Raw genomic sequence first — 14,791 nt, 5'->3', positions numbered from 1 at the left:
CGTTTCTTCTGTTATGCTCTTGCAGAATCTTTAAGGGCACTTCGTCTTGTATTTTGTGCCCGCTGTTTTGGAGCTCCCATTTATAAAAATGGTCTATAGAGACTCTATAGACCTTATAGACTCTATTGCCTTCTTATAAATTTCTTTGTATCTATTCATAATCTATAGACAGTAGTCCACTAAAAGTGTGTGGGCATAAATCTATAGATAGTCTGTAGACTCTCTAGCATTTGTATTGGCTCTATACTATTCTCTATGATTTGTCTACAATGATTCTATAGACTTTATAGACAGATGTCTATGGACAGTCTACAGACTAAAATTTTTTTTAAGGGCGCATACTTAAGACTGCTGAAGAGTCTTGTTCTTGTTTTTTTGTGTGTGTGTTTGGGGGGGGGGATTGCACGTGGTGTTCTACAGCTCCATATCGGGGCTTTCGGTTTTCTGGGGGTGCGTCGGTGCAACCGATTCCGTTGTGTCCGTTTTACTGGTGGGGTTGGGGTGTATCAGACACCAGCGTGGCACCAACACTGCTCGCTCCATACACTATGCACAAAAGCAATTCAACACTGTGCATCGTTCAGCACTGTCCACCTTTTTTCTGTTTTCATTTCTTTAACGATGAGAACACAACCGCGTCTTCTTTTTTTTTTTCCAAATTCCACGCATAGACACGGATATTTTTTTTTGTGTGTGTGTGATCATTGGACATCGATAGCTGAACCGTACTACCATAGTACTACTCATACCTGCGCTGGTGATGAAACGGCAGGAAAAGACAGAAGGAATTCTTATTAAAATTTTCAGCGGCATCTCGTATACTTGCACGGAATCCGGTGCTTGTGGAGAGCCCCCCCCACCCTCCTGTCCTGCTGGGTGCCTCGAAATAGCAGGGAATTTGTGGGAGCTCCCGCGCGTCATTAGTGTCGGTTTAGTGGCCTTTTTTTGTTTTGTTTGTTTTCGTCAGCTTCACTAAATGTTTTACTAGCCATTCCGGTATTTGGCGTGATGTATGCCCACCCAACCTGACCGTACTGTGAAAACGATGTAGTACTCTACGAACAGTCGACACCCGTGCGTAAGCGGCCATGACAGTGTCAACAGGAATGCACTTGTTCGTTTATCGGCTCCTGGAAAAAAAAAACTGGAAATATCAAATAATTGTATTTGTAAGGACCCCTGTCAATTCGACGATAAAGTCCACGCTCTCAGCCGCTGTAAACAATTACTTTTACTTTTTTTTTCCGCCTAAAGTACGTCGGTCAGATCCTTTAGTTCTCATTTTCTTCGCCGCCCACATTCTCTCCACTTTTTCCAAGCTGTTATTCTTATCATGTACTGGACTTCATTACGACCTTTTGTTTTAGATTGTTTTCTTTTATTTTTCTGTGCATGCCCAGCGTTTCCCGTTTTTTTTTATTTTCCTGCCTACTGTCTTCAGTTACTCCTTTCATTCAGAAGAACGGACTTTGCCGAGCATTGAAAGTAGCCACACTGTAACTGCCCTAGCATCGTGCCTTGGTAGAGAGCAGCGCCAAGCTCTCGAACGCTAGCCTAGCTGCACACTGCCTCAGCATGCTTCCAGGCCTGCATTTAGATAGCAGTGCCTGCCTCAGCCTTGTAGTGTCGTGTCGTGTGGTTATCGCCAAACACGGCGATTTTAACCACCGGCTTGTAGTGCGTGCCTGAGTTCCTACTAGAACGTAAACTGTTCGGTAGAAGCCGACAAATTAGTAGTGCTTGTACTTGTACAAGTGTTCGTAGTTGTTTTAGTAGTCGTAGTAGTTGTCGTAGTGATAGTTATTGTAGTAGCGGTTGTATAGTGTTAATAATTTCCATTGTAGTTGAATTACTTGAAGCAATACCAATAGTTTATTTTTTTCTATTTATTCCTGCCTCAAAGGCCCCATGAAGGGGTTTTACATGACAGAACTAACAGCAATATTGGTTTACAGCAATTGTCTCATTTGCTTTCATTTTGCTGTATAGCTCTTCTACTGCAGCCTGCTGCTGTTGTATGGACAGTGCCTATGAAACTGAACGCAGGCAGTGAATGCTGCTTTGAAAACCTATTCTAGCTGCTCTCTTCTAGTGTACGAGTGTGTCACACGAATAGGAACGTGTTGCGGAATTAGCGCGCTTCCACTTTGCCTTTGTGGAAGCTACTTAGTTGACCTTCCTTTTAAAGGCCGACTTGGTGCATTAGGTGCCAGAACTTTCACACCAGGTGCCCCCGGCAGACCTCCTTTGCATATTGAACTGGATGTTTTGGACGCAGACTGTGGCGTGCGGTCAGATTTTAACAATTTTAAGAGTGAGCTTTAATTAAGGGTCAAGTTAAAGTGGGCATTTGATTAAAATGCTGCGAATGCCATACAAGTCAGTTCATTTGCATTCAGGAAAGCCTAACTATATACTGGAAGGCATTGCTTTGCGCTCGTAGGTCCCGACTCCGCTGCCGGCAAGCTGTGAGGTGGATTTAAAGGCTCCGATTTGGATTCCAGGTTTCTTTCTTTGTTATGTTTTATGAGGCATATATCGTTTTCTGTGTGGACTGGAACCAGGCAATTAGTTTCACCAAACAAGTATTATAGTTATTGGTTCCCGGCCGCTTGTGACGTGATGTCACGCAGCTTACGACGTCATTGCAACTGACGTCATGGAGCTTATGGCACCCGAGATCTTAGTCTTCCCGCATAGCGATTTTGTTCTTTTTTCTGCGCGAGGTGTCGCTGGGGGCACCTTTGTGTACAAGGAGGCTCTAGTTGACTTCTTGCGTTTCGAGTTTTTGTTTTGCATGTTTTCCTTCACATTTCGTTTGCTTATGTTTGCTTTTTCCGTTCTCTCCCTTTTGTTTTTTCTTCCAACTCTGTTTCGCGCGAACAGGGAGCCTCCAACGTGGTCCGCGTCAAGGGCGCGCAAGAACGGGCGGCCAAGCTCATCAAAAGTTGAGCGGCGCTCCGATCGGCCGCAATTTTTTTCCCTGTATTTGTTTTCTTTTTCACTGACACTAAAACACAGCTGCACTCACGGTTTTATATTCCTACACATACACACACCGACAAAACCCACCACCGCACGGACAAAAAGCGTGCTTCATGCAGAGATCACCGTGTGCTCTTCCCTTCGGCGAACGCACCACCGCAGGCATTGCGGAGAAGAAAACAAAAACATGTGAATGTTCCATCGTCCAGCAGCGAGGACTTTGGCTTGGCTTTTCTTTTGTCACTAAGCTGGTTGGTGTGAGTGTGCCTGGTTGTGCAAAGTTGTCATAAGCATGTGAAACATGGGAGCTGCTCACACATGCAAACACATGCTCTTGCGGTTTTAAACATCTTATAGCATGAGGTAATTGCTATTGTTTGTTTATTTTTGTTCGTTTTGTTTGTTCTTTTGGCAGAGTTTTAGGAGTCTGTGTGACTTCATGTGATAGGAGAGATGGTGCATTGAGAAGAAGTCCTGTTCCAAGTGTCTGCGAGATGAAATGCAAACTTTGCACTTTTTACACACCCTGCACTGTCCGGTCGAGCTTTTTTCATGTGCGGTTTCGGAAACTTCTTTTGCACAGTAGCCGGGCTGGATTTGCTAACTTTTAAACATAAATTTGGCTCATGATGCAGTCCTATTTGCTCCTGTCTACAGCACGGCAGGACGTCTTTCCTGTTATGCACTGCTTACCCGCTGAGGAGAAATCAGAAAAGGTTTGGGCACTTGTTATGTAATGCCGTTGTGTGTTTCAGTGTCAATGTTACACACATTGAAACATTGGCCCTCAGTATACCTAAGTTTCATAAACAATGGACTTCAAGGCTGCTTCTGGCGTTATGTCTAAGAACTGAACATAATACTGTTTGCATTAGTAGCCTTAGGGATTCTGGGTGCAAATTCTCTCAAACGCTAAAACTAATGGAAACCTGTTTTCCTCAATAATAAAGCCTGCAAATAGCAAACTTTGTGATTTCAAAGGCATGCATTCTGATTTTGTGTTTTTATTTTTTCATTAATTTCCTAATTTTGAGGTTTGGCATTGCTTCATATTAATGTGTTTATATGTTTTGTTTCATTTGCTGTGACTGAAAGGAGCTTATGTTCTGCATTTGTACTGTTTTTTCTGTATCATAACCCTTTAAATGAGTTAAGAAATTGGCTAGGTGTGCACGAAATTGAGTATAGTTGTATAAAAGAGCTTGCCTGATTCAGCTCCTGGTATTTTTTTAATGTTGAATATAATATGCTTTGTTTGAACCATTAGTGCAGTGGTGTGGGCTGTTCTGTGGCTCTTTCACACTTGAGCACCTCACGTCAGACCACACCATTCAGCAAAGTCTTGAGCACTCCATGTGACCTCTTCTGTATTTAAATTTTTTGTTTCTGTTGGCACAGCAATTTGCCAAGCTTTCTTTGTTTTCGTTTCCAGCTAATCATATTTTGAGAAATGTTAGTTCTTCAAGGTAATGACTTCGCTACAGCACTTCCAGCTCAAGAAAAATGACTTTCAAGCTTCCTTGTATGGTCTTTCAAATATTTTAAACCTGAGTATTTCATTTTCTTAAACTGTTCTTCTTGAAGGTAGCGCAGGATTGATTGCTCTCTAAGAATGGGCAAGTCTTCATTCTTTTTCAAGGCCCGTCAAAGTCAGGCTTTGGGGATTTTCTTCATCTCCAGGAAATTGAGGTGTTCTTTCTCCGCTTTTTTTCTTGAGCTGAGCAGAAAAAAAAAATTGAAGAAAAGGGTAGCATTCTTCGCTAGGTTTATATATATATATATATATATATGAAACAGGATCATAAGGCTCTGGGTGGCCTGTCAGTTTGTCCTCCCTCCGCTGTGACCTCTTTATAAGCTCATGATTAATAGCGTCCATTCGGGGGCGAGTAGATTAAAGCCATATTTCCCGCTCATCTTTGCCTATACTTCGTTTTTATTCTCGTGTTATATTAAATAGGAAATAGAATGTCAAGGTCATGCTCAGGGCTGTGCAGTTCTTGGCGTCCTTTTGAATTTCTTTGCTTCTATCTGCGAAGCACTCTAGGAAATTGACCCTAAATTCTGCACTGATCTTCCCCAGACGTTCAGGCTTTGCCACTTCACCCGTCCTTTTCTCTGCTTTCATTTTATTTTTATTATTTGCTTGTCTTATTCTGTTTTTGGCACTCTTCTTGAGCTCTTAAGGCACTCACGTTCTCCTCTTGGATTGGCTTGGATCTAAACTCGACGTGACCGCACGCGCCCAGAGCTTCTTCTGGAAAGGCCCGTCTGTTTATAATGCCAGGGGTCGTCATTCCATATTAGGGAACGGAAGCTGAAGAAAACACGCAGGTCGGCACGCCAACTGAAGTAATCCTTTACCTCAGTACCTGCACGAAGGTTGCTGCTTTGAAGTTTAAACTCGTTAAACTTGATTCCTAAGTTTAAAGCACCTAAGGCAGTAATGTTACATGTATGGTTCGCGTACGTTTTCGTCAGTGGCGGTTCGAGGTTCAAGAAAGAGAGCGAGGATGAATGGTGTGTCTTTTTCATTCTTACCCTTTCTCTTGCCTATGTAATTAGTTATGAAAATTGTCACCTGCTTCTTGAGGTTTGTTTCGCTGTTTTTTTCGTAGGGAATTTCCTTCGTTCTTTAGTGTTGCCTACTTTTCTGAACTTGCGTTCCCATTTTATTCACACGGCTCCGTAATTTCTTCCAATTATTGAAATGTATCTTTGCTTATGGCCTTTCTTTCCTCACAGTCTCTGCCTTTTGTTTTCATTTGTTTTGTATGTAATTTGACTGGTGCAAACCACAAACTGAAGAGTCTTGTGAGGGCCTTTTATTAAGTTTATGTTAGGCTCATTTATCTTTGTGTACTTAATAAGTAATTGCAGGGACACATTCGGGAAACAGTATCGTTACCCACTTTGATACCACATTTTTTTAGCTTCTGATTTTCTGCATTGCACTTTGCTGATGTGTGCTTTGCATGCAATACTGCACTTCGTTTTTCATCGTGACTTCCATTTAGTGTTTATACTCCACCTCACAAGTTGTGCGCAGTGAAGGGGAAGCTACAAGTGCAAAGCGACGGCTTCCAAACTTTCCAGGTTGGCTCGCAAGCCTATGAGAACAACTCACTCATGAAACTATCTGCTTGTGCCCAAAACTTCCATTTCGCTGCAAACAATTTGCAAGGTGAAGTGTAGTGCTGTATGTCTTGGCGCTTCATAGTAACTGCGCTCTCTCCGGGTTTGTTCTCGTTCGCAGTCTAAAAACGCAGCAGGAGGTTTTCTGTCGTTGCACTGATCTTTTGTAATATTTTTGGCCATGAACTTGTACGAACAGACATCTTTTTGTAACAACAAAATTTTCTGTAGTATTGTGCTCTTGCTTCTCGTAGTGACAGAACTACAGAACTTGACAACAGGCAACACAGTGCAACAGACATGCTAAAGTACTACAGAAAAATCTATTGTTACGACAAACGAATTTGTCGTATATTCGGCAAGATTCTGTGTAGGTTTTATAACCATTCTCCTATTTCGGTTGTCTTTGTGTTTCGTTTCACCCTCTGTGTTCGCATTCTCGTGCTTCCTTGTTATTGCATATTCCTTTCCCGCTTCATGGTTACTGCAGGGCTCCTTTTTGCCGGGTTTACTAGGCGCTGTTCGTGATGTAGTGACATATATGCAACTCTGCATTCCCGCACCCTTTCAGTCTTGCGTTTTGTCTGCCTAATGGGTAAGCACAATAGTTTGCACACAGGCAACAGGATTTCACTTCACTGGCCTGCAGTGCAGTTATTTCCGCCTGCTCATTCACGGCAGGCGTTGTTGGTATTCCTCTACCTTAGCCGATTACAAATGTGTAGATCTTCTTTTAGTGATGTTCACTCACTTTTGGCCGCCACTGCTTGGCAGGTTGGTGATCTTGTACCATTCACTTAGTGTAGCTGCATAGATCGGACACATTTATGTAGTTACCAGCGATGCATTCCCAACTTCTGCGGCGAAGGCGCTTTGGCCGGGACAGCGATGTTATGCTTGCCTGGAGTGGCTTTTGTTTTGGAGGAGGTCATGAGTAGGAACGTTGCACTAGGATGCAGTTAGAGCACGACCGGGTCCTCGAGATGAATCAGCAGGGCGTGGACAACTTTGGATGCTTGGGCAGGCATGCTCAGGCGGGTTGTTAGTGGTTACAGTGGCCTGTTTAGCACCGTGATGAAGACAAACGGCTTGTGTCATGTACTGGACGGTTAGGCATAAATGTTGCAAATCTCGATAAACAGCGAAATAAACCAACACGTTTCTTTTTTTGCAGTGTCTATGGGCGGCCGTGGTATTTTGAAGCGTATTAGTGCTAAAAGTGCGGTTTTTAACATCATGGCATTTACGCGATCTGTAATACGGACTTCTCAGAAATCTAAAGTGTCACTGCGGATTTAACCCGTTATAAGGCAATGGACAATGCCAGTATGTCGGAAAGGAATGTGGGTTCAGGCAAAACATCGCAATATTTATCTCGTTGTCCTGCATAGGGATCGGCATTTCTGTCCTGAAACAAACGGCTTTGAGCAGCGCTGTTGCGTGAGATTTAGTGGAGCACTTTAGAGCAGATGAGTACTGGACACGAGGCTTTTAAGAACATACTCTGTTCAAGTACTGTGACGTAGCTCACCGCTTTTAGCCGCACCGGCTTATTCTAGGGCAACACTGTGCCATGACGAGGGTCATTCGGAGCGGCGAAGCTACATTTAGATGACCGCGGCGTCGGGTCGCACGGCACGCGATATGAGATGGCCAGGTTCTGAGCCTGGAGCTGCTGTATGGAAAGTGCTTAAGGCATTTTTTTTTTCCCCTGCATGTTATGCCTGTTCAATAGTTTTGAACACTGTACCGATCTCAGCCGGGAGTTTTTATTGTACAGTTTCTGATTCAAGTGAGAGGGGTACTTTGGGCGGGAAGAGCGCGCCAATTCATTCCGTCTTACAGAGCTGCTTCTGTCTCTCGTTTGTATCGCACAGAGCGTCCTTTTGTGGCGTTTATGTTGTACGAGCATTGGGCGTGTTCGTTGAAATGTTTACGCATTTGTTAGGTGCTTTGAATCTTTGGTTACTTTGCTACTCACTTTAGCGCTTGCGTCTCTTATTCGGCCTCGAAATATTAAAATCTTTGTTTCATTGGTTAACTTCTCTTCATTTGTGTTCTTGCTCTAGGCTTACTGATAATTTTTGCATCAAATGCATATGGTTTGCGTTGGGTGGCAGTAAACCAGTGATACACGTTCGGCTGGGGTTTTGTTGTTTCAGTTTTTATTGATTGCCTGGCTGTACTGACAATTTTCTTCTCTGTAACGTTTTTTATTGCAAGTTTCAAATGTATCTATGAATTGCATCTTCACAAAAGTTTTATGGTTGCAGTCACCTGAACAATGCCTTTCTTACCCACCATAATTTGTTTTTTGATGCTCACATAAAGAATTTTTGAAACTATTTGGATTTTGTAATTCACTGGTATGAGCGCTTTGGTCACTTTACATGATTTTCTTCAGAACTGTCGCATTCTACATTATTCATTGTCATGCCTCCATCATCCATATGCTATGTCCTCCAGGTATTTGCACGTTTTAGAGAACCTCCGCTTTCTTCTTAACCACTCTACCCAATTCATGCGAGACTGCCTCTGATATTTTGGCACCATAAGCAATCTGTTGCTTCATATCATATACCCTCAGTTCACTCCTCATTCTTCCTAGTCCGATAGCTCTTGGCTAATGCTTTTTTTCAACTCTTGTGTTGAATGCATTCACTTTTGACTTGTACGCCCTTATCTCCTTTCACTGTTTACAATTATTTCCTGCATCTTGCTTGTTCTCTGGCCTTCTCAACATTTGCTTAGTCTGGCCACATCTCCAATGCCACCATCTTAAGACATGGTTGGACAGCGAGGCTGTAGCAGAGATCGTACAAAGCAAGTGGAAAGAGCTTATTTTGTCATAACATGCTGTGCCATTACTTGGTGAAACAAAAACAAACTTCAAGGCTACTCCCAGAGCTGTTAGTTACATTAATACCTTATAATTTCGCCAACATGCTCATTTGCAGAATGTCATTAGAGCTATTCAGCTGCACCATTTCCCTTGCTTTTCCCCAAGTTGTTCGAGGTGCACAGATTATAGCGCTACACATGCGCTTATAAATGAATAAGAGTGGCGAGTTCCTTACAGTGTTGCATGGCAGCGGGCGTGTTAGCACCCAAAAGCTAAGCAAATATAGGTAGCCATTTCGAATGCCCTATAATTTCCGATTGGAATTGTTTGGCTCCGGGGCATTCTGACCACAGGCAGCAGCAGGGTTCCAGCCTTGTCCTACGGGGTGTGGCGTTGGTGGTTGTCCTTGCATCATGAGACCCACTGTACAGACACACGTCATTCATGCTGTCCCCCGACTTTGCCCATCCCTTTCCTCCTCCCACCATCGCAATCCACCGCAACACTCACAGACGGAGTCCAACAAGCTCCGCATCGAAGAGGCCAACAAACGAGCCACAAAGCTGCTAAAGTGAAGCAGGGGCGCAACTGCGCAGCCGCAGGGGAGGTGGTGGAGGAGGGAGCCCGGAGCAGACGACGTCCACTGGCACGGCGGCCACGCAGACGACGACGTCATCAGGGCAGCGCGGCCCCCTAGCGGCGGCTCTGGCTCCGCCACCGGCTGTGGGCCAATGCAAATTCCTTTGCGCAGGCGCAGTCCAACGAGTCGCGCATCTCGGTGGCCAATCAGCGCGCCACCAAGCTGCTCAAGGATTGAGCGGCACCTGGCGGTGGTGGCGTTTCCCGGTGGTGGTGGAGGTGTTCGGTGTTGGTGGCGGCGAGTCCGGAGACCCGGCGCCAAGATGGCGCCGCCCGCGACCGCGTCGCTGTTGTCGTCGTCGTCGTCGACTGTTCCGCGGATCCCGCAAAGTCGTCATCTGCTTTGTTTCGTCTGCTGTTTCTGTGTCCGCGTCCGTTCTATCTTGTTGATCTCGCTTTTTGCATTATTTACCGATTCTAGTGGTTGTCTGAGCATAATGTTCATTCGATGTGCCGCCGCGTCTCTCAAGGAAAACATTCCCAAGCTTGCTGAAGTAACCCGCTGACGTTCACTAAACAAGGTTGTGGTTTCCTTAAACTTGCTCTACGACGCATGCGCATTGTTCGGCTTCTCGTGTCCCTGAAGAGCTGAGGTGAAGGCTGTGAAGGAAATCACGTGTACGCGGTGTCAGTTTAGTTTCCATCCAGGGAAAAGTTCCTAGTTTTGCTGGCATGCATAGCCTTGTGCTCCAACTACCGGTGGATAAAGAAATGCGTAAATACAGTGTTTAAATTACGTCGTGTGGCTTTAGTTGCCCCAGGCCTACAGCACTTGTATTCATGTCTATACGCACAACTGACCCATCGTTTGCAACGCTGTTTTGGTCTTACCTTTCCCGATTCATTCCGAAAAAAAAAGGAAACAAAGTCGCGCCGCATTTTCAGCACATTCCGTGTTAAGGTGTTCCCTTTGCCTGCTATCTGCGATAAAAAAAGAGGCGGCGCGCACTGGTGTACAAGGGACACCGAATTTTGCTCAAGTCCCCAAATGCGCAGTGTTTGTGTTGTTGTTTTCTGTTAGGAACTTGTAGAGCGAAGCCGTGACTGCCGCTTATTGTGGACGTCATTAAGAGGGAGAAAGCAAAAGGCCGGACGTTAAGAAACTGAGGGCCCACTTTGAAGCTGAACCGTATAATGACCACAACGAAAACACAAAGCACGGCGTGTACCACTTTGCCTGGCGTCAAACTATGCCTGCTTGAGTGCGAAGCACTAAACCAAAATGGCGGTGCCTGTAAGTGCGTGCTTTTAACAATGTCTAACCATGTGTTGCACTCTTAACTCTTAAGCTTCGGGAACCGCTGTGGTACACGGTTGATTTTTGTGAAAGTGCACTTAGAGCATGCGTTTTCCCTTTTTGCACTTTTGTTCCAGTGTTGCTTGGCTTCAGTGTCTCGTGACCGGAAGTTGCCAAAGTACCAGGCTTGCGAGAATTTCATTGCTAAAATTGTTTGCAGCGCCGCGCTGCCTGGTTGTAAAACCAGTACGACGTAGATAAGTCGCGTCACCAACTAATCGGCGCAAACCTGTCGTTTCGTAGTCTTATACATTATTTGGAAGGAAACGACTGCATTAGCAGAACTTTCGGAACATTTCGTGTGGAATCGCTCGGTGTGAGTTTTGAATAGCCGCGACGCCGCTGGAAAGCTCACCGAGACCCTAGGACCATCGGTCACCTGAACTTCGCTGTGTGGCTGTTATGTCGACAGATGGCAGTAGTGTGGACCCTTCAGTAGCAGTTTGCATTCGGATGCTTCAGTACACCCACTTCACCTAAGACATCTTTACGATGTCAGTTCTGAATCAAATAGTGTAGCGATGTGATATCAAAATGCCAACAAATTTGCCATATTATTTTGTCGTTTCTTTTGATAATATTATCCCATAGGTTTTCGAGAGCCTTAATACGTTCAGGGGAGACTAAATTGCAATGAAAAAAAAAGACTGCATGTCTTCTTCGCAGTAGTGAGATAAATTTGGAAGTTTACCTTTAAAACACCGTATCAAAGCATGTTATCACTTAGCAATATTCATTTGTCCAACATTCGGGGGAAGGATGTTTTCATTAATCGCTCACTGAAGGGTCCTTTAAAAAATGCCTCTTGGTAGGTATTGTCACTTCGCTTGTCGATTGGCACTACTACTACCGCTGCTACTTCTGCCACTTGTCGAATGTCATTTGTGAGACCATAACTGGTTTCATACCTCAGACTAAGGAGATTTTTTTTCGGAGCGCAGTTCCGTGCCGATGTTTCCTGGAGGTTGTGGCATTGCCTACGCGCTTCCTAGCGGCGCCGCTGTCAGCGACACGTCGCGTGGCGCCATCTGGCACTGAGTTTCACAAATCAACATATGACCGTTTCAAACGCTGCTTGGGACTGAATTGTTCAGGGTATGCCTTGGTAACCCTCGTGACGACATCCGATGAGAGCCATGACGAACATATCACCTGCTGCTACCACCTCATAGCCGATAAGCTCACTACCGGGCTTACTAGTACTGACCCAATAGTTACTAATAATACTGTTGATAACCTAGGCTAATAATCTATGCCACTGCTAAAGAATAGGCAAACAACCTCGAATCGCAATTACGGGAGGCACACTGTGGGCAAAAAAAAAACGAATCTGTCGCTGATTGCTCTATCGCTTGTCGCCGCAAGCGCTCGTCACCCTTGGCATACTCTGACACAAAGACGTTGCAGCTGTGAACAAAATCTGAGCGTTTTGAAACGGTACGGCAAGATCCAGACACCAGGCAGGATACGTCTGGTCCCTCTTTGGGAAGAAGTTTTAGACCTACTTCGGAAGATACATTTTGCTTTATCGAGGAAAAGATGAAGTCAACGCTGCAACATGCGTGAGGGTTGTTGTCCTACCCTAGGGAGGCTGGTCAGTTTTCCATTGCTCCAGGGACAAACTTCCCACGAGTTCTCGGTGAGTGGTTTCCACACATGGCCTGTGATAAGATCAACGAAACCGCGTTGGTCCTTGCGTTAGACTGCAATGTCTAAATGATTTCGAACGATCAAGAGGTGCCACTGAGCCCATCCGCGCACATACTCGATCTTTCGAATAAAACTCGCGCCGACACAAGACGTGGGGAGGCTCTCTCGTGTAGTGCGGTTAGGCTTTATGCGAAGAATCGTTCCTTGCGACACACCCTCGATCATTATCGTGATTCATGTCCAAGCGTAACATCCCCTTTTCCGTCAGTACTTTTTCGCCTCGAACCTGACGAGTATCGTGCATCTTTAAGCGTGATTTTTCCATGCACTGTGCGTTGGGTGAGGCGTTTTCCTTAATATCACCGTGGCGGTTGGCAGAGGTTTCGGCATGTAGGTTCTGCCGCCGTGTATGTGGACGTCCCTGCAGCTCTGCCTGTTTTAGCCGTGACAGCGTTGCGGTTTAGGCGTTAAAGCAGCTGAAGCTGAAAAAGGACAACGACGCTCTAAGCGTGACACCGCTTCAATGAGTCCCGACGTGCAGAGGGCGATCCTTCAATTGCAATGATGTATCGGAGGTGACGAGGGGTAAGATCCTTAGGACTACCATAGGTTGTCATAGTCTGTCACATTTTCCTTCTTGCAACTGTGACGTCATCCGTGTAAAGTGTTTTTCTCGTATGTACGAGGATTCTCTAATTATTGTCTTTGAGGGTGTAGGAAAATAGTTTCCGACGATGTCTCGTGATGTTGGTTCTAGGTGCGTAATGGAATTGTTGTTTCTGCTAATCTACGGACTTGGCGCTTATGGGAGGCCACGCACCAAGCTGTTCACTTGTTGAGCAGCGTCACCGAATAGGACCTGCAATCAGTAAGCGTGGGCCCGTTGTATCTAGTGAGGGATTTACAAGGGAAGACAAGCAGATGCTTTTTTTTTATTATTGTCATTCAACTCCATTTGCGGTCACTATGTGGCTGATCGGTATTTTTGCTGATTTAAGCGTAACAAAGCCTCCAGAAAGCTGAGTCAGGCTTGACAGTTTCGTTCGATATGCTCCAAACATATTTTAGCGGCGTCGCATGGCTGTGCGAGTCGCCTTTTAACGGTGCTTTCAAAATTTGCGGGCTAGCTGATAACAGTTAATTAAAAGACTAGCGCATAAAACTAGGACAAAGACAGAGAAGGAGACAGGACGAGCGCTAAACATCAACTGAAGGTTTACTACACCAAACATGTACTTAAAAACACTTCAGTGGCACATGCGCACACTGAGTTACAAAAACTAATCAAGAAGTGGCAAACTGTTTGCCACTTGATTAGTTTTTAGTTTTTTGTAACTCAGTGTGCGCATGTGCCACTGAAGTGTTTTTCAGTACATGTTTGGTGTAGTAAGCCTTCAGTTGATGTTTAGCGCTCGTGCTGTCCCCTTCTCTGTCTTTGTCCTAGTTTTATGCGCTAGTCTTTTAATTAAGTATGACAAACCAACTAGCCCAGCTTTCCGCCTTGATTGGAGCTGATAACAGCACCAACTAGGAAATTTGGATATAAGCGTAGGTACATATTTGGTTTGTCAGTGGCTGGAAACAGCAGCGATTCGACATTTCTGGCCACTAAGACATTCAATGTTTCAGTTCTGATCAGAAGTTAATTAGTGCAGTACGAAGTGTGTAATGCGTTCATTTTTGTACTTAAGCCTTCTAAGGTACTGTTTCTTGTATTGGCTCTGCTTTTTATACATTATTACGATTGAAATAAGAAATTATTCCCCCAAACATGCGCGGTCAGTGCTGTAACATTTTTATCCCCCCCCCCCCCCCTGATTTTTGTAGGAAAACTTTTTAGTAGTTGTTATACCCAGCGTGGCTGCGATGCGAGTGTCTCAAATTTTATTATTTTTATTGGGTTTACCTCTAAGAACTGCATTACACACTTCATACTGCAAGCGTGTTGTCCTCCTCTATATTCCTTGTTGGTCTCTCATGAATTCCATAAATTTTAAGCTCTGCAAGAAGGAACACGGAAATGCATTAGTGCTTACCATAGTGCTGTGCGTGATTGTGATAATGTACTACCTGTAGCTTACGCAGGCTGAGTCGCACCTGCCTCTGGGGTCATCCGTTGGGAGGGCGAAAGATGTTCGGGAGCTCTGTGGAGCAGGACATGCTTTGAGAAAGGCCAGGGTCTTAAGCGTGACAGAGCGGCTCTGAAAAAAAAAGGAAATGGATGGAGTGTGGTGGCTTATCTG

The 14,791-nt window shown here is 44.8% G+C and overlaps 1 protein-coding gene across 5 annotated transcripts in view; it reads left to right on the top strand.

Moving 5' to 3' along the window:
* The window catches only part of Snap25 (Synaptosomal-associated protein 25kDa), a 266,299-nt gene extending 252,588 nt beyond the window's left edge, over positions 1-13,711 (top strand). For 4 of the 5 annotated variants that reach the window (XM_089556898.1, XM_089556897.1, XM_089556895.1 and 1 more), the window contains one exon: positions 2,887-8,465. In XM_089556898.1, the coding sequence (XP_089413024.1) occupies positions 2,887-2,952 (66 nt within the window). In that variant the 3' untranslated portion in view covers positions 2,953-8,465. Of the gene's footprint in view, positions 1-2,886; positions 8,466-9,713 lie in introns of those variants that run through there. The other variant, XM_089556896.1, reaches the window with a different exon arrangement.
* Positions 13,712-14,791: the final 1,080 nt, after the last annotated feature.

This window comes from Amblyomma mixtum, chromosome 8, assembly GCF_055824585.1.
Source record: "Amblyomma mixtum isolate Tamu chromosome 8, ASM5582458v1, whole genome shotgun sequence".
Taxonomy (NCBI): domain Eukaryota; kingdom Metazoa; phylum Arthropoda; class Arachnida; order Ixodida; family Ixodidae; genus Amblyomma; species Amblyomma mixtum.
Note: the sequence above shows the minus strand (reverse complement) of the source record. Positions and strands in the feature narration are given on the sequence as shown.